This window comes from Candida oxycetoniae (assembly GCF_023343755.2).
Source record: "Candida oxycetoniae strain CBS 10844 chromosome Unknown scaffold15, whole genome shotgun sequence".
NCBI lineage: Eukaryota > Fungi > Ascomycota > Pichiomycetes > Serinales > Debaryomycetaceae > Lodderomyces > Lodderomyces oxycetoniae.
The window spans coordinates 132,421-149,194 of record NW_026055482.1 but is presented as its reverse complement, the minus strand read 5'-3'; the positions used below and the strand labels follow the sequence as shown (position 1 = coordinate 149,194).

Genomic DNA, 16,774 nt, shown 5'->3' with positions numbered 1-16,774 from the left:
GTGTTGCAACAAGCTATAAAGTGCTCGCTTCTTGTATGGCATGTATCGGTACATAGGTGGAAAACACACGAGTCAGTGTTTTAGCCAGTGTTGTAGCCAGTGTTTTAGCCAGTGTTGTAGCCAGTGTTGTAGCCAGTGTTGTAGTCAGTGTTGTAGTCAGTGTTGTATTCAGTGTCGATGTAGTCAGTGTCGATGTAGTCAGTGTCAGTGTAGTCAGTGCCGGTGTAGTCAGTGCCGGTGTAGTCAGTGTCCTCCACTATTTCGCTCTGCTCGATAGTGTCGCACTGCTCGATAGTGTCGCATTAAAGTCGTCTGTTTATTAATCCGCGTATCCATCAGGCGTGCGTGTTAACCGAATTGCACACGGTAGCACTTAAACCCCCTGAAGAGATGTCGTGTCTCAAAAAAACCGTACACACTAAAGAGGCGGTAGTGTAAAGTGAGAATATTATAATCTTTTTATATTTTCTGTTTTTATATAAAGATCGATCTCGTAGTCGAAAAAAAAAAAAACAATCAAAAAAAAAACAACACTATTTGAAAGAGCTTAATTTTTTCGACTTTCAAAAGAGACAAATACTGAGAACTGTTATAAGAGGCGGGCTAACAAAAAGTTGGTTATTAAGAACAGTTTTTTTTTCTCTTCCCCCACCCCTTCCCATCACAGCGCACGGTTTATTTTCTTTATTTCTTTAGCATATAATGAAAGGGTTAATTTTAGTAGGTGGTTATGGTACTAGGTTGAGACCATTAACTTTGACTTTACCTAAACCATTGGTTGAGTTTGGTAATAGGCCAATGATTTTGCATCAGATTGAAGCATTGGCTGCCGCTGGGGTAACAGATATCGTCTTGGCTGTCAACTATAGACCAGAAGTTATGGTTTCGACATTGAAAAAGTATGAAGAAGAATATGGTGTGTCAATTACGTTTAGTGTTGAAGAGGAACCTTTGGGAACCGCAGGACCTTTGAAGTTGGCTGAAAAAGTTTTGAAAAAAGACGATACTCCATTTTTTGTTTTGAATTCAGATATTATTTGTGAATATCCATTCCAAGAATTGGCTGAGTTCCATAAAGCACATGGTGCAGCAGGTACAATCGTGGCTACTAAAGTTGACGAACCAAGCAAATATGGTGTTATTGTCCATGATAGAGACACCCCCAACTTGATTGACCGATTTGTAGAAAAACCAGTTGAATTTGTTGGTAATAGAATTAATGCTGGTATATACATCTTAAACCCATCTGTGATTGATTTGATTGAAATGAGACCAACTTCAATTGAAAAGGAAACTTTTCCATTATTGGTTGATCAAAAACAACTTTATTCATTTGACTTGGATGGATTTTGGATGGATGTCGGTCAACCAAAGGACTTCCTTAGTGGTACCGTGTTATACTTGACTTCATTAACAAAGAAATCTCCAGAGAAGTTATCAAATGAAAAATTCGTGCATAAAGACGGTAACGTGTTGATTGACCCTACGGCAAAGATTCATCCTTCGGCATTGATTGGTCCAAATGTTACTATTGGTCCAAATGTAGTGGTTGGTGAAGGTGCAAGAATTCAAAGATCAGTGTTGTTGGCAAACTCTGAAGTTAAAGATCACGCTTGGGTCAAATCCACAATTGTGGGATGGAACTCAAGAATAGGTAAATGGGCAAGAACAGAAGGTGTTACCGTGTTAGGTGACGATGTTGAAGTGAAGAATGAAATCTATGTAAACGGTGCCAAAGTCTTACCACATAAGTCGATTTCTGCTAATGTCGAACAGGAATCAATTATCATGTAAGGCTAGAAAAAGAAAAAAAGAAGACGAGGACGAAGAAGAAGAAAAAGAGAATAAAAAGAGGTTCATGTAGTTTTTTTAATGATACTGCTATTATAAATTATTACTTAAAAGAGAGACAACAGTTTTTTTTTTCCATCAACACTTAGCAGCTTTTATATATTAACATTCTCTTAATAAGACTGCATCTGTAAATGTGCGATGAATTTGATGTCATATTTACATATTAAATATAAGTATTAAAAGAGGAGGAGGAGGAGGAGGAGGAGGAGGAAAAAAAAGTAGTAGAAGAAGTCAAATATCTTAGTTATTTTTCCCCAATCTCAACTAATCCATCCATACAACTTTTTTTCAAAGAGTCACTAAGTGGTTTTTTCCCACTAAGGTACAGCAATAATAATGTTCTTGCAACTAATGGTTCATGAACAATGCCCATTTTCCTGACAATTAAGCTGTTTTTATCCTTCTCCTTCTCCTCATTGCCATCTTTGTCTTTCTTTTTCTTATGTCCAACGTAAGCAATCGCCAATTCTCCATTTTGTAATTGTTCCATTACTAACAAATCGTCCTTAGGAACAGACCCTCTAGTCTTGCCAAAACAATCTCTTAATTCATCTAGTCCCTTGCTCAACTCTTGTTTCTTCTCTTCAGAGGCCTCTTTAATCGTTGAATGAGCTAATATACTTTTAATCAATCCATCTTTTAAATGGTTAAAATCAGTGTTTCTCACCGGTGACAAACGAAGAAGGAAACGGATATTATGGGATAAAAGCAATGATACGACTTCTTCTGAATGCACGGGGTTTGCAAGGGATTCAGTTAAACTTGATTGAACTAGAGAAGATGCCGTGTCCGATGGTGTTGGTGCTGGTGAAGGAGGAGAAGGATGTGCTTTCGCATAAGACCTAAGAATCTCACGAGCTTGAGGAATATCGGATTCTGCAATATATATTGCAATTCCATAAACTTTGAAACTTACAAAAGTAACTGATCTAACTCCGTGTCCCAAAAGTGCAAAATTCTGGGAAACGTTGCTTGATTTGGGAATACGTGTAGGGAATGGCGAAATTGAATCGTCTACTTTGACCTCGTTAGCTGCAATGCTGGAATCTAATAGAATCTTTTTACTGGAAAATGGTAAGTTGAAAATTCCATTATTGCGAAAATCAGTAATAATATCATTTGTATAAAATGTATTCCTATTGTAGATGTGATACGACGCTGCTGCTGCTGCTAGAGTTGACGTTAGTGCGACTGCAGGAAACAACCCTCTCAATGGTTTGGTTCTTAATGTTCTGAACATCCTTTTTTTCTTCAAAGGGGGCCGTTTTGAAAACCTATGGTTCGAGGCTTTTTATTTGTTTAAGTAGGTTGAGAAAAAAAAAATGGTACGGTACTGCTGATGATTGTCGGTAAACTCTAAGCGCGCTTACGACCGAAAATCTTCTCTCTCTCTCTCTTTTTTTTTCGTCCGCTTTTCTGTCGGGGAAATGGAATAAAATTTCCCAGAAAAAGAAAAAAAAAAATCAATTTATACTACGGGCCTATAACTTTCGCCCAAAAGGGAAAACAAATTGAATTCAAAAACTCGTGCATATTGCTCAAAATATTTTGCAACCTTTTGAAAAAAGTTGCAAAATCTATTGCAAATTGAGATTCCACATATACATTGATGATTAAATTCAGATTAAATGATACTTGACAACACAAGCAAACAGTTTCGGAAGAATACAATGTTGACGAAACCTAGGGCGGACGACACTTTGAAAGTTGAGAGGCGGAAATGCCAAAAAAACAAAGGCGAGAAAAAATATACAAGAAGATGCAAAATTCTACTAATCAAACCCGTGTGTAGAGTTACCCAAAATTATAGTAAGTACTACTTTAATCATAATGTTTCAAACAAACATACAAACAAACAAAAAAAAAAAAAAAAGAGAATATGATTCTGGAAATCTAAAGTTTTGCTATATCCTCACTAACGGATTTTAAGCACTTCAAAGTCATACCGCTAGCTAATTGTGCCTTGTAAATATTTTCCCACTTCTTCCAAACTTGTTCGCTTGATTTTATTTCATGATCTAACCAATTACCACTGAGTTCATTGTTTGATAAGGACTCAGCCATTTTACCAGCTAGGAACCCAACTAATGTATCGCCTGCCCCCGTCACATTCACGATTTTCAAATTTTCATTCTCTTTTGGAGCGGGATAGTATTCGATAAGTATACCAATTTTACTGTCAACATCATTAGTTATTGTAATCATTGGTTTATATTTGGATGTTGTTGGAATGCTTTTCAAGTCTTGCAAGTTTGTCACTAGACTAACAAGTAACACGCCTCGAGAACCCAATTTGACAATAATGTTTTGGAAATAAGGTAGTAAATGGAAACATTGCTGAAACACACCTGAGCTTTGAAAATTGAATTTATTCTTACTATCAAATCTCATGAGCTTTTCTCTCATTTGGAAGTCTATATTCATTGCATCAATAATAGGAAACCAATTCTCTAAACAATTGAATTTACCTTGTTGAGACATTGACTCAAATATACTCTTGAGCTCCTCAATGGTTGGGGTTACTAGTTTGACTTGATTGTAAGGGAAAACCGACAAGTCCAAAGCCCCTATTCTTTTAGCTTTTACATGTGAAGTGGGCTCAATGATATATTGTTGTTGATACAGACTCAGACTCGAATTCAGATCCAAATTCAGATTCAGATACAGGACTATATTGTTCATCAGTTGTGCCGATAAGTTACAATCGAGAATCACAATCTTGGGTTTATCCTGTTGAATTGTTTCAATAACTTGCTCCAGGAACTTTGGCTCTTCAATGATCGACATGTCTGCACATGCAATGTTCAAATCTCCTTTATCATTGTCATGTATACTTACATACTGGGCAGTGTTTTTATCACCAATGGTTAATCTAGATGATAGTTGATTTTTAAGATAGTTGGATATTGTTTCACCAGCAAAATCGTTTCCGATTCTCGATATAAATTTGGTATCGTTGTGGATGTAGCTACTTGCTAATGCAATGTTGTAGCCTACACCACCTACTGAATTTGTGATTGTGCCAATATTCGAATCGTGTTTTCTGTAATTGGTTGATAGTGCAGCAGCAGTATCAAGAGCAACTGACCCAACAACTAAAAGATTGTTTCTATTATTCTTCCTTGTTGTTGTTGTTGTTGAGGAACTAGACGTATATGCACTTACTGATTGATTTACCGTACCTAGCCTATGGTATGCTTTTACAATTTCAGCAGCTGCTTTCGCATTATTCTTGACTAGACTCACATTACAAGCAATAGATTTACCTTTAGTCCTTTCTGCAATTTGACCTAATAAAAAGGGGGTCAATTGCTTCCCCGATATTCCTCTTTCTCGTGCTTCTTTATCTGCATGATCAATGACTTTCGATATGAAATCATTATCTAATGCAGTTTCCTTTGGTGGAGGGATACAAAAGACATTGCCACTTTGCAATCCCAAAAGATTCTGATTAAACACAATCTTGGCAGCTTCTTCAAAAGTATTAAATCCAAATGGCGAGGAAACTTTGGATTCTCGACAGTAAAAACCGGGAATCTTTAACTTATTCAAAGGTCGATTATCCTCATTATACGTACCAACGAAAACACCCTGGGTTTCTAGGAATTCCAATGTTTTCGAAATATCCAAGATCGACTTAGGACCAGCGCATATCACACTCACTGGAGTTCGTCCCAATTCAGTCAAGTCGGCCGAAATATCCATCGATAATTCTCCCGGCATATCTCGATGAACACCACCTAATCCACCGGTTGCGAAAAACTTTATTCCTGCATAATGCGAAAGAATCATTGTCAGCGCAATTGTAGTACCACCGTTCAACTTGTTGGCCATTACATAGCCGATATCTCTTCTTGACACCTTAGTCACTTTACCCAGTTGCGAAGATTCGGCAAATTGTAGCAATTCAGATTGCGTCATACCGATATGTGGCTGTCCATTGAGGAAAGCACATGTTGCTGGCACAACGCCGCAGTCTCGTAAGGTCGCTTCAACTTCATTAGCCATGTTAATATTCTGCGGGTATGGAAGTCCGTGGGAAATTATAGTGGACTCTAGCGATACCACTGGTCTCTTGGAGTTAAGTGCATCTTTTACTTCTTTTGCAATGCGTAAAACGTTCCTCTTCATTGAAACCCCCCTTGTTAAAAAGCCCCATCTCATCACAAGAAAAATTCAACTAAGAAACTCTTTCCTCTTCTTTTTTCTGCTGAGAAGCCCGCCCATGTTAAGCGAAGAGGGTTCATAGGAGATGTTGGTTGAAGAGGTTGCAGAGGCTGCAGAGGTCAAAGGTTCGAAGGATATTGAGAAAGCTGTGGCAAACTTAACGAGCTTGCACCAACCAGCAGAGCGGTATTATCGGGATCTTCAAACTATAAAATCACTTCATTTCATTAATTATGAAATAGTTGTAGCCTTATCATTCCATTCCAATCCCAATCTTGATTGGTGTTCATTAGAGAATGCACAATTAGTCTCTTCAATCATACAGGCAAATGATCTTCGACCGTATTTGCTGGAATACGTTAATCAGGAATTTAAGCCCAATTTGAGGAAAATTGAGAACCAAGTTAAGCTGGGTTTAGGACGACTGGGATTAAGGCCGAGACTTATTTTCCAAGATCAAAAATTCGACCCTGTGCCGTTGGCTCAAGCATGGTTTTTGATTGAAGTTACCAAGAATAAGAAGAATGTGAGAGGGGAAAAAAAAGACGACAAAGACCATAATGATGATGGTGACGACGCTGAAATTAATCTACTTGTGTTGTTACTCTTGATTGATTGCTTTCAATTCGATATCCAAGGGAAGATACAGGCTTGTAAAGTATTGGCTCAGCTAAAGATATTGACACCAAAATTGGTACCTCAATTGAGAGAATGTTTGGCAAAGTGTCTTGTACATATACCTCCAGTCACACCTGAGGAATCGGAGTCTCTACCGTTGCTAACAGTTGCGCTTCCCAATCTATATCGAGTCGATGATGAGTTTGGGACAAACTTGAACTATATTGATACAATAGCTACGATCCTTTCCTCATTGACCTATGTCACCAATTATCCCAAAACGATGATATTTCTTTTACAGCAATTGCTGGTCTGTATCAATCGTATTGGGATCGATGTGCTTATTAGTGTTTCCAAGATTTTTTATATTTTGAATCAAATCATCACTAATTACGCGATGCTCGATAAACCGGAAGTGGTTCAAACAGCTTTGAAAGTTGAAAATGACATATTGCAAGTTCAATCGCCTCTTGTTTATACATTTGTCTTTGATTTGATCAGTGCTTATGCTGTCCTTGAAAAGAGAATAGGAAACCACAAAATAGAGCAAGTAAACGAGCAAAAGGAGAAAGTAAACCACAAGATAGAGCAAGTAAACGAGCAAAAGGAGAAAGTAAACGAGCAAATTGAGAAGGTAAAAGAGCAAATTGAGATTAATTTGACTTCTTTGAAGGGATTGGCTAAGGTGTGTGATAAGGTATCCGAATTCGAGGATCTATGTACATATATACCAAGTTAAAAAATGCCCTTTTTTTAAAAAAAAATATTGTTTCAAGGTCTGTGTTCTTACTTGTTCTGTAATGCCTCCACTACTTTAATATGAGTATCTAGAAATCTATTCAAACAGTTCATCAAACATTGCTCCTCCTGCAAATCCAACTTCGCCGAAGTGATGGGCTTGTCTTTATTACATTTCTTAAAACACAAGTCGGTATAGCCATGTATAGCGGTTTGCACTTTTGACTTGGCTTGTTCAGCCTGAACAAAGGACATCAACTCATTTCTTGTTTTATCATCTATACTGGATAACGCTGCACTATTGAGTGACGACGACATCATTATCTCTTGTTAATTCTATAGTAATAACAAGAGATTTTTTTTTTTTCCCTCTATAATTTTTTTTATTTTTTTAATTCACCTGGTAAACCAACTTCGAGACAAGATGGAGGTACAAGCTGATAAGGAGATTACTCAAGGCAGGGATGAGGTATACCTAAGCCGATTACGGAAGGATATAAAACGGGTGGAAGAACATCTTAAACAAGCAGATGCTGCAATTGGATCCTTTGATGAAACGTTGCACGAATCAAGTCCAATTGAAAAACAAATAATTGCATTGTATAGAACGTATAAATGTATACCATACAAACCAGACAAAAATGACTCTATATCAACATCAACCACTACGGTTGTACTAGAAAAAATGATTCAAGAGAAAAAAGGCCAACTAGCCAAGGCCAAGAATGATAAGACACTAGAGAAAAAAGACGAGTTTGATTTTGCAGCCATGGTAAATGAGTTGCAAACGATTCGAGACGAAAAGTTAGAGGCAAAGGAAGTATTGAGTAAAATATTGAGTAGAGAATTTGAGTCTTTGTTGAATGAAAAACTTCAAGAATCAAATAATATCCAGGTACAGCTTAAAGGATTTTTGAGAAAAGTCTTGATCAAATACCTTGCATTGTCTGATTTAGCCAGGGGACAAGTTAGTGATCGAGACAAGATGAAATCTGATCTTTTGCAATTGAGTAAATTTTTCAACATTTTAACCCATGAAGAATGGATTGAGGTGCCGAGTGGTTTCAAAGGGGTTGTTGAGATATTAGAGGATAGTAATCTTTTCGAGTTTCGGGATAGTTTCATCAGATTGAAAAAAGGATAGGATAAATTGTTGTTAATTTACCGTTGATATGCTGATGTTTACAAAAACAAAGTGTTTAACTTGTGATGAAGGGCTAGCTCTGGTTTATCTTCCAATAGCAGAATACAAAGGGCAACATCGCTACTTTTCAATAAGGACGATTTTGTGCTTTTTAAAGTGACGCATTTAGATATTTCAATAACTCCATTACAAGAGCACAATAGGATTTGCAAAATCAAGTGTCTATTTAAAATTCTATTGTCCATGTACTCTCTTCACGAGAGTTTTGTCACACAAACTGTCCCCGTCTATACCAAACTCTACACGCAACCAACACCAAAATACTACTAATAAATAGTGAAAAAGATGTGATTTGGAAATAAAAAATCATCCCATTTTTATCCAGATCAGCGATTCTCCCATAGAATAAAGAATAAGCAATCGATCCTATAGCTGGTGCAACCATGAATGAACCCCACGTTGAGCCCATTATATCTATGCCCCACACAGATGCAATTATCGTTGGATATACTGTGAATAATCCACCATATGCTATTCCGTTTAATGCAACGTTATTAAACCATTGACCAAGTGCTCCCATAAGTATAATGAGCACCAAAAGCCATACTATACCTATTTTTCTCAGTTGGAGAAAATCGATGGACACACCAAGGACTAAACGGGAAATCGTTGATGATGTAGCTAAAAGGCTAACCTTGTTTGGAAGATCTGATGATACTGTTGCTATTGATTTATTGTTGGGATTCATGAGCGATATTATCGAGCTCAAATTGTTTTGGTAACTTTCCAATGGTCCAGTGTTTAAAATCAAAGATACCAAAAGAATCCATGCTGATACGTCTTTGAGAAATTTTATATATCTTTGTTTATGATTTGGCGGATCAATTGATCTTTGGATCGTTAACTCATTAGATAGGAGTGAGGAGTTCTCATTGTTGTAAGCAGTCTCCATCATATCCTCAATATTGGCAAATATTGCATCTTGCTCAACTATGACAATTGAGCTCGATATGAAACTGAGTATACCAACAATCAAGTAAAGAATAGCAAAAAATTTAAACACTTTGACCAAGTTCAATAAACTGTCACTGCTACTGCTAATGCTGAGAACATCAACAGCAGGAGAATCTTTATAAATTTCTCTACCCATATGAAAATAATCTAATTTCAACAACTGAGATCCCAATAAAGCACTCAATCCATAACAAGTAATAGGCAATGATATAGCTAAACCTTTATGCTGGGGAAATATCTTTGCACAAGTCAACAAGTTCGAGAAATACAAGGAAGAAGTAGCTAATCCAATCATACCGAATGCAATACTATAGTAAATGACTTGAGAGCTATTTTCCGCCGCGAGCCAACTGATGAAACTATAACTAGGTACAAAAAACCATACTGATAAAAATGATAATGCCGAAGGACCATAACAATCTGATAGATAACCAAGTGCAGGCAAAACTAAATACATCCCGCCTGCCGAAATGGAGGCAATAAAATTAATTTGTAGATATGAAAGACCGATGCATTTATGGAATGTTGGTACAAATAGTGTGAATAGTAAAATCGAGCCCAGTACAAGACACGATAGCAATGATATTATGAATGCCAGTATCCGTAAGTTTGAGAGAGATGCGTGTTTGGATAAGTAGGATTTTATCCCTCGAGACGCATTCTGAACATAGATCATGATTAGAATGGATGTGATGATGTGTCTTGTGGGGGAAGCCTATGGATGAGTTCCTCTGCTTTTGGCTACTACTACTACTACTACTACTCTTTTTGTTTTTTTTAATAAACTTAGTAGCCTCCCCTTGAATGGTTATAGCAAAACTAACACGATACTATAGCAGAGCACTAATGTTCTATGGGCTTCAAATAAACAGCTTTTATCTCTTTACAAGCAAACACCATTTTTGACTCATTGCCATTTTTATTTTCTCTTGTGCAAAGAAACACTTTTTTTTTTAACTCATCACTGTAAGTCTAAAAAGAAATGAAGCAGAGGGAGGAGAACAGAGGGAGGAGAGCAGAGGGAGGAGAGCAGAGGGACAACGGTTTAAGAAAACGATTTTTAAATACAAAACTTTTTCATTGTTGAGCAACTTATCTTACTCCTTTTTATACTTTTTCTTTTCCATTTTTCTACTTTGGAATGTACGTGATATACTTTTCAATTTCACCTGTTGAGCCTAACCAGATACCCGACTTGTCATGTATTCCCTTTGGCAAGATTTCCAAGATTCTTTCACCTTTGTCATTTATAGCTTTACCGCCGGCTTGTTCCAATAACATAGCCATTGGAAAACATTCGTATAATATTCTCAATTTACCATTCTTGGACTTTGTGTCAGCGGGATAACTGAAAACACCTCCGTACAATAGAGTTCTATGAATATCAGCCACCATAGAACCAACGTATCTTGCGCTGTATGGCTTTCCCTTTAACTTCTCCTGTGGTTTTTTCAAATCTTCAATATACTTTTTAACGTAGTCTGGCCAGTAGTAAGAATTACCTTCATTGACTGAATATATGGCTTTTTCATAAGGAATTTTTAAGGATGGTTGTGTTAATATAAATTCGCCCAACTGTGTATCCAAAGTGAAACCATTAACACCATTACCTGTAGTCAACATTAAATGAGCCGATGCACCATACATTGTATAGCCAGCGGCAACCATTTCAGTGCCTCTTCTCAACACATCGTTAATTGAGCCTTCTGAGCCTTCTCTTAATTTGTAAATACCAAAAATAGTACCAACGGAAACACCAGCATCAATGTTTGAACTACCATCAATAGGATCGGTGCAAACGGCATATTTCCCACTACCATCGAATATGATCAAATCCTCTTGCTCTTCACTAACTAACACTTTGACGTTATTTGAAGATTTCATTGCATTAATGAAAATCTCATCGCCAATAACATCCAATTTCTTTTGAACGTCACCGGTGCTATTAGCAGTACCCGAAACACCAATCAAATTGACCAATTCGGCTCTTCTGATATTATGTGCTATAAACTTAAAAGCAAACTGCATCGAGTTCAATAATAAACTCAACTCTCCAGTAGCATTTGGTGCTAATTTCTGTTGTTCTTGTAAAATGAACCTTGTTAACGTGATAATATCAGTTTCAACGTCCATTTGCTTGGACACTGTATCATGAGGTTGCTGATCTACCATTGTTAATTATCACCTAAAAGCTATGCTACGCTACTTGTTATACAAGTCAAAAAAGAAAAACTATGTTAAAGGTATAGAAAGAGAAAAACCGGCTACTTTGAAAAACATTTACCCCATATTTGAAGTTTTTTAGATTTGTAAATTATTACACATGACAAGAGAGGCGTAATGGGTGGTGTCAGGGGGGGCGGGAGGCGGCGGGGCGAGAGAAGGGGGGGGCAAGAAAAACAGAGGTACGACGAGGCAGAGGTCGGACACTTGCGGAAAGGTTATTTTCGGGATGGGGAAGCGAATCAAAGGAAACGAATTATAAAATTTCACTTACCCGGAGTCTTACGGGCCAACTTTCAATCTGCAGGATTTTTGGCACCATTATCATTATCCTCAGCTGTACCAGTTAGTTGCGATTATTCCATGGTGGAAATAATCTGGGCGGGGTGAAAGGGTCGAGAGGAAGCGCAAAAAAAGAAAATGAAAAAAAAAAGAAAGAGAATGAAAACTCCGGGGTCAGAAACTTTTGTTACATTAGAAAGCTTGCTATTAGTTTATGGGGTTTAATTTCCGAAAGCGTACGAGTTAAATAAGTCCACCTTAACGAGCACTATCGAGCACTGTCGAGCACTATAGAACACTATCGAGCAAAGCGAGATAGTGTTATAACGAGCTAGTCAGTGTTATAACGAGCTAGTCAGTTATAACGAGCTAGTCAGTGTTATAACGAGCTAGTCAGTTATAACGAGCTAGTCAGTGTTATAACGAGCTAGTCAGTTATAACGAGCTAGTCAGTGTTATAACGAGCTAGTCAGTTATAACGAGCTAGTCAGTGTTATAACAAGCTAGTCAGTTATAACGAGCTAGTCAGTGTTATAACAAGCTAGTCAGTGTTATAACAAGCTAGTCAGTGTTATCACGAGCTAGTCAGTTATAACGAGCTAGTCAGTGTTATAACAAGCTAGTCAGTGTTATAACAAGCTAGTCAGTGTTATCACGAGCTAGTCAGTGTTATAACAAGCTAGTCAGTGTTATCACGAGCTAGTCAGTTATAACGAGCTAGTCAGTGTTATAACGAGCTAGTCAGTTATAACGAGCTAGTCAGTACTGCTCCACTATCGAGCAAAGCGAGTAGTGAATTGTGAATAGTGATTAGTGACTAACGAGTGATGAGTCAGTTGTTATCAACTATTTTGCGAGTGCAGCTGTGATTGAGTTCTTTGTTGGTATATAGATCGGTTGAGCTCAAATAGAATATCAACCGTATTGACATTTGGCCCATTAAATCCATTCTCTGATGAATGGTAGGAATCCTTTTTCTCACCATTATTTTTACTATTTCTAAACACATTCTTGGGCCCAAAGTTTTTATTTAAATTCAGTGATAATTTTGTTGTCCATTGGTTTGAAGATTCCAAGGACTTGTAGATCTTGTAAACTTCACCATCTTTATCCTTCTTGGCTTCATTGAGATACCTTTTGTATTCGGAATCGAAATATTCTAGCAATTCCTTTGAATTGAATTCGCATGACTCGACATTTGTGGGTGTGGTTGAACGCATGCCAGTGAGTAATGAGGATTTGGTAGGAGTAGAGGAGCTTGTAGAGGGAGATGGCGATTTCGCCGTCGCTCTTGTCATCATTGTTGTACCTATTGCTGCTGTTGCTGTTGTTGTCGATGGTGGTGGTGTAAGCGATGCATTTTTCTTTTTGGTGTGACTCTTTTCTAATTTAGAGAGTTTATCTGTAGATGGCGGAACTACATTAGCCAATTTGGCTGCCCAGTCAGAACTCATCTCTCAATAACCTTTATTCTATATAATCTCAAACTAATCTTTCTCTCTTGTATTATTACCAATACAAATTTTTCGCCTTGTACACATTGCGCGAGACAAAAATCCAATCTTCTTTATACACAGGAACAGCTCATATGACTGCAGCACTAGGGAGCGAAGCGAACTAGCGGAGCAGCACAACTAGCTCGCTCTGCTCGATAGCGGAGCAGCACAACTAGCTCGCTCTGCTCGATAGCGGAGCAGCACTGACTAGGTTCCTCCTCTAGGTTCCTCCTCTTGGTTCCTCCTCTTGGTTCCTCCTCTTCACCTTAAATTATACCATTCTTGGAATAAGTGCATAGTAAACAGTTTTTAGGATACATTACCTCCTCGGAATCTCCAATCAGAATATACCAGAACCTTCTACAATAATACACCAGAGAATCAAGACAGTTGAAAAAAATGGAGTTTAGTATTTTATTTATCTTTTTTTTTTATTTTATTTTTTTGCAGCAATTGCAATAAAGATTTGCAACTTTGCAAAACCTATACACTTGTATCTTTCTTTACAGAATTATCCTGTTTCATTATCTAATAATAATAATTTGTAGTAGGGGTGCTATCTCCATTTATTCCACCATTATTGCCATAACTATTATTAGATTTGTCCAAGGATACAGCACTAGAAGGCATGATATGAGCACCACCAACTGGGAAGTTCGACTGTTGCTGCAGTTGTAGTTGTTGGTGTTGCCGCAGTTGCAGTTGTTAGTGTTGCCGCAGTTGCAGTTGTTAGTGTTGCCGCAGTTGCAGTTGTTGGTGTTGCTGCAGTTGTTGTGGATATAAGTGTAAGTGTTGAGGTAATTGTGGATGTGGAAGCGGAAGTGAATCCAATCTTCTTTTTTCTTTTTATACACGCGAACAGCTCATATATACGTATTGCCCCATTAGGAAATCAAGCGAACATAACAAGTGTCTTTGCATTGTTCTCCTTCTTTTCATTACTAGAGGAGGTCGTAGAGGGAGATGGCGATTTCGCAGTCGCTCCTGTCACCGTTGTTGCCGCTGTTGCTGCAGCAGCCGTTGTACCTGCTGCAGCAGTAAGCATCTTTCTTTTTGGTGTGGAGTTTATCTTCTTTTTTTTTTATGAACAGGAACAGCTCATATATACTTATTGCCCCATTAGGAAATCGAGCGAACATAACAAGTGTCTTTGCATTGTTCTCCTTCTTTTCACTTCTGACGTGTTACCAAAGTCAACGCTCTTTTTTTTTTTCATCTCAACGACCGATGTATATATATATATATTTTTTTTCACTTTTCTTCTTGATATAGGAAGCTTGTTAAAGCTCTTAAAAGCACACTTATTTCATAGGTAAGAGAACCTTCTTTAGTACTGTACACATTTTTTACGAGTTTAACAAGAAGAGACTATTTTTTATATCTTTGTAGGAGTCACCCAGCTGTTATCTATTCACCGCCTCAGTTTTACTCATCTCGTTTTTTTTTTTTCATCCCGTTAACCGACGATACTTACTAGTATAGATAATAATAATCAACAGCAATGAGTGGATTTCGTGTATTGGACTTGGTTAAGCCTTTCAGTTCGTTTTTGCCGCAGGTGATAGCACCCGAACGCAAAGTCCAGTTCCAACAGCGAGTAATGTGGACAATCATCACATTGATGATTTTCTTGGTAATGTCGGAAATTCCACTTTACGGTATAGCTTCGTCAGACTCTAGTGATCCGTTATTATGGTTGAGAATGATGTTGGCCTCAAATAGAGGTACACTAATGGAATTGGGTATTTCGCCAATTGTATCTTCAGGAATGTTGTTTCAATTGTTACAGGGTACCAAGTTAATACATGTCGATATGCTGAATAAGGATGACCGTGAAACTTTTCAAGTTGCCCAGAAATTGTTGGCAATATTGTTAGCTATTGGGCAAGCTACTGTTTATGTTTTGACCGGAATGTATGGGCCTCCCAAGTCACTTGGTGTTGGGCTTTGCCTTTTATTGATTTTGCAATTGGTTTTCGCTAGTATTATTGTTATCTTGTTGGATGAATTGTTACAAAAGGGGTACGGTTTAGGTAGCGGTGTTTCCTTGTTCACTGCTACAAATACTTGTGAGCAAGTGTTTTGGAAAGCTTTTGCGCCAACTACTTCCACATCAGCTAGAGGTACCGAATTTGACGGTGCAGTTGTTTCTATGTTTCATTTGTTAGGATCAAGGAAGGATAAGAGAAGAGCTTTGATTGAGTCCTTCTACAGACCAAACTTGCCAAACATGTTTCAATTACTAGCAACTATTTTGGTATTTTTCACTGTGGTTTATTTGCAAGGATTTAGAATTGAGTTGCCCATGAAGTCAACAAGACAAAGAGGTCCCTATGGATTATACCCAATTAGATTGTTTTACACATCAAACATTCCTATCATGTTAGAAAGCGCCTTGGCTTCAAACATCTTTATTATGTCTCAATTGTTATTTATTAGATGGCCAAATAATATGCTTGTTAAGGTATTGGGTACCTGGGATGCAAGACCCGGGTCTGCGCAATTATATGCCAACGGAGGAATAGCTTACTACATTCAGCCCCCATTCAGTTGGACTGAAGCTTTATTGGATCCAATTAAAACAACAGTTTACATCATCTTTGTATTGGGTTCGTGTGCTGTTTTTTCTACAACCTGGATTGAAATTAGTGGTAGTTCACCAAGAGAAGTTGCCAAACAGTTCAAAGAACAAGGGTTAGTCATTGCTGGTCATAGAGACACCTCAGCTTACAAAGAATTAAAGAAGATTATTCCTACTGCTGCTGCTTTTGGTGGTGCTACTATTGGTGCCTTGTCTGTTGTTTGTGATTTAATGGGCACTTTGGGAAGCGGCACTGCTATTTTATTGGCTGTTACTACCATTTATGGATATTATGAGTTGGCCGTTAAAGAAGGTGGTTTTAACAAGTCGTTGATCACAAGTGGGTATGCTGACTAAATGCAAGAGAAAAAAGAGAACCAAAAAAGGAAAAGAAGAAAAGAAAAGAAAAGAAAATAACAAGAAGAAAATGAGTCTATGTGTATTATAGATGGAATATATTAGTATATACTAGAAAAAATAAGAAAATTTACTAGCATTGTTGAATTGTTGAAATAAGAAAATCTACTAGCATTATTAATAATGATGAGGGTAGACAGCAAACATGTAAAGACTTTGGTTTATCGTTTTTACATGGTGCTTTCAACTGCAATTCAATCTTCTCTCAATCTATAAAACAAAATTGACACGCTACCAAGC

The 16,774-nt window shown here is 37.5% G+C and overlaps 10 protein-coding genes across 10 annotated transcripts; 4 read left to right on the top strand and 6 right to left on the bottom strand. All coding sequences in view use genetic code 12, as the record gives it.

Annotated features, from left to right (window-relative positions):
- Nucleotides 1-702: 702 nt before the first annotated feature.
- SRB1 (mannose-1-phosphate guanylyltransferase) lies at nucleotides 703-1,794 on the top strand (the record flags this gene model as incomplete). Its single annotated transcript, XM_049325765.1, has 1 exon — nucleotides 703-1,794. One exon carries the CDS (start codon nucleotides 703-705, stop codon nucleotides 1,792-1,794), a length of 1,092 nt encoding a protein of 363 aa, XP_049178622.1.
- A 304-nt stretch (nucleotides 1,795-2,098) lies between these two features.
- Nucleotides 2,099-3,094, bottom strand: KGF56_004335 (uncharacterized protein; the record flags this gene model as incomplete). The annotated part of the gene is made up of 1 exon (XM_049325764.1): nucleotides 2,099-3,094. The coding sequence occupies one exon, from the start codon at nucleotides 3,092-3,094 to the stop codon at nucleotides 2,099-2,101; it is 996 nt and encodes a 331-aa protein (XP_049178621.1).
- Nucleotides 3,095-3,747: 653 nt separating this feature from the next.
- On the bottom strand, nucleotides 3,748-5,985 carry KGF56_004334 (pseudouridine-5'-phosphate glycosidase family protein; the record flags this gene model as incomplete). Its single annotated transcript, XM_049325763.1, has 1 exon — nucleotides 3,748-5,985. The coding sequence occupies one exon, from the start codon at nucleotides 5,983-5,985 to the stop codon at nucleotides 3,748-3,750; it is 2,238 nt and encodes a 745-aa protein (XP_049178620.1).
- Nucleotides 5,986-6,106: 121 nt separating this feature from the next.
- Nucleotides 6,107-7,378, top strand: KGF56_004333 (uncharacterized protein; the record flags this gene model as incomplete). The annotated part of the gene is made up of 1 exon (XM_049325762.1): nucleotides 6,107-7,378. One exon carries the CDS (start codon nucleotides 6,107-6,109, stop codon nucleotides 7,376-7,378), a length of 1,272 nt encoding a protein of 423 aa, XP_049178619.1.
- Nucleotides 7,379-7,425: 47 nt separating this feature from the next.
- TIM8 (protein transporter) lies at nucleotides 7,426-7,698 on the bottom strand (the record flags this gene model as incomplete). Its single annotated transcript, XM_049325760.1, has 1 exon — nucleotides 7,426-7,698. One exon carries the CDS (start codon nucleotides 7,696-7,698, stop codon nucleotides 7,426-7,428), a length of 273 nt encoding a protein of 90 aa, XP_049178618.1.
- A 103-nt stretch (nucleotides 7,699-7,801) lies between these two features.
- KGF56_004331 (uncharacterized protein) lies at nucleotides 7,802-8,521 on the top strand (the record flags this gene model as incomplete). The annotated part of the gene is made up of 1 exon (XM_049325759.1): nucleotides 7,802-8,521. One exon carries the CDS (start codon nucleotides 7,802-7,804, stop codon nucleotides 8,519-8,521), a length of 720 nt encoding a protein of 239 aa, XP_049178617.1.
- Nucleotides 8,522-8,789: 268 nt separating this feature from the next.
- Nucleotides 8,790-9,830, bottom strand: KGF56_004330 (uncharacterized protein; the record flags this gene model as incomplete). Its single annotated transcript, XM_049325758.1, has 1 exon — nucleotides 8,790-9,830. One exon carries the CDS (start codon nucleotides 9,828-9,830, stop codon nucleotides 8,790-8,792), a length of 1,041 nt encoding a protein of 346 aa, XP_049178616.1.
- An 836-nt stretch (nucleotides 9,831-10,666) lies between these two features.
- On the bottom strand, nucleotides 10,667-11,707 carry FBP1 (fructose 1,6-bisphosphate 1-phosphatase; the record flags this gene model as incomplete). The annotated part of the gene is made up of 1 exon (XM_049325757.1): nucleotides 10,667-11,707. One exon carries the CDS (start codon nucleotides 11,705-11,707, stop codon nucleotides 10,667-10,669), a length of 1,041 nt encoding a protein of 346 aa, XP_049178615.1.
- A 1,175-nt stretch (nucleotides 11,708-12,882) lies between these two features.
- On the bottom strand, nucleotides 12,883-13,494 carry KGF56_004328 (uncharacterized protein; the record flags this gene model as incomplete). Its single annotated transcript, XM_049325756.1, has 1 exon — nucleotides 12,883-13,494. The coding sequence occupies one exon, from the start codon at nucleotides 13,492-13,494 to the stop codon at nucleotides 12,883-12,885; it is 612 nt and encodes a 203-aa protein (XP_049178614.1).
- A 1,543-nt stretch (nucleotides 13,495-15,037) lies between these two features.
- On the top strand, nucleotides 15,038-16,474 carry SEC61 (translocon subunit; the record flags this gene model as incomplete). Its single annotated transcript, XM_049325755.1, has 1 exon — nucleotides 15,038-16,474. One exon carries the CDS (start codon nucleotides 15,038-15,040, stop codon nucleotides 16,472-16,474), a length of 1,437 nt encoding a protein of 478 aa, XP_049178613.1.
- Between the last annotated feature and the right edge of the window lie 300 nt (nucleotides 16,475-16,774).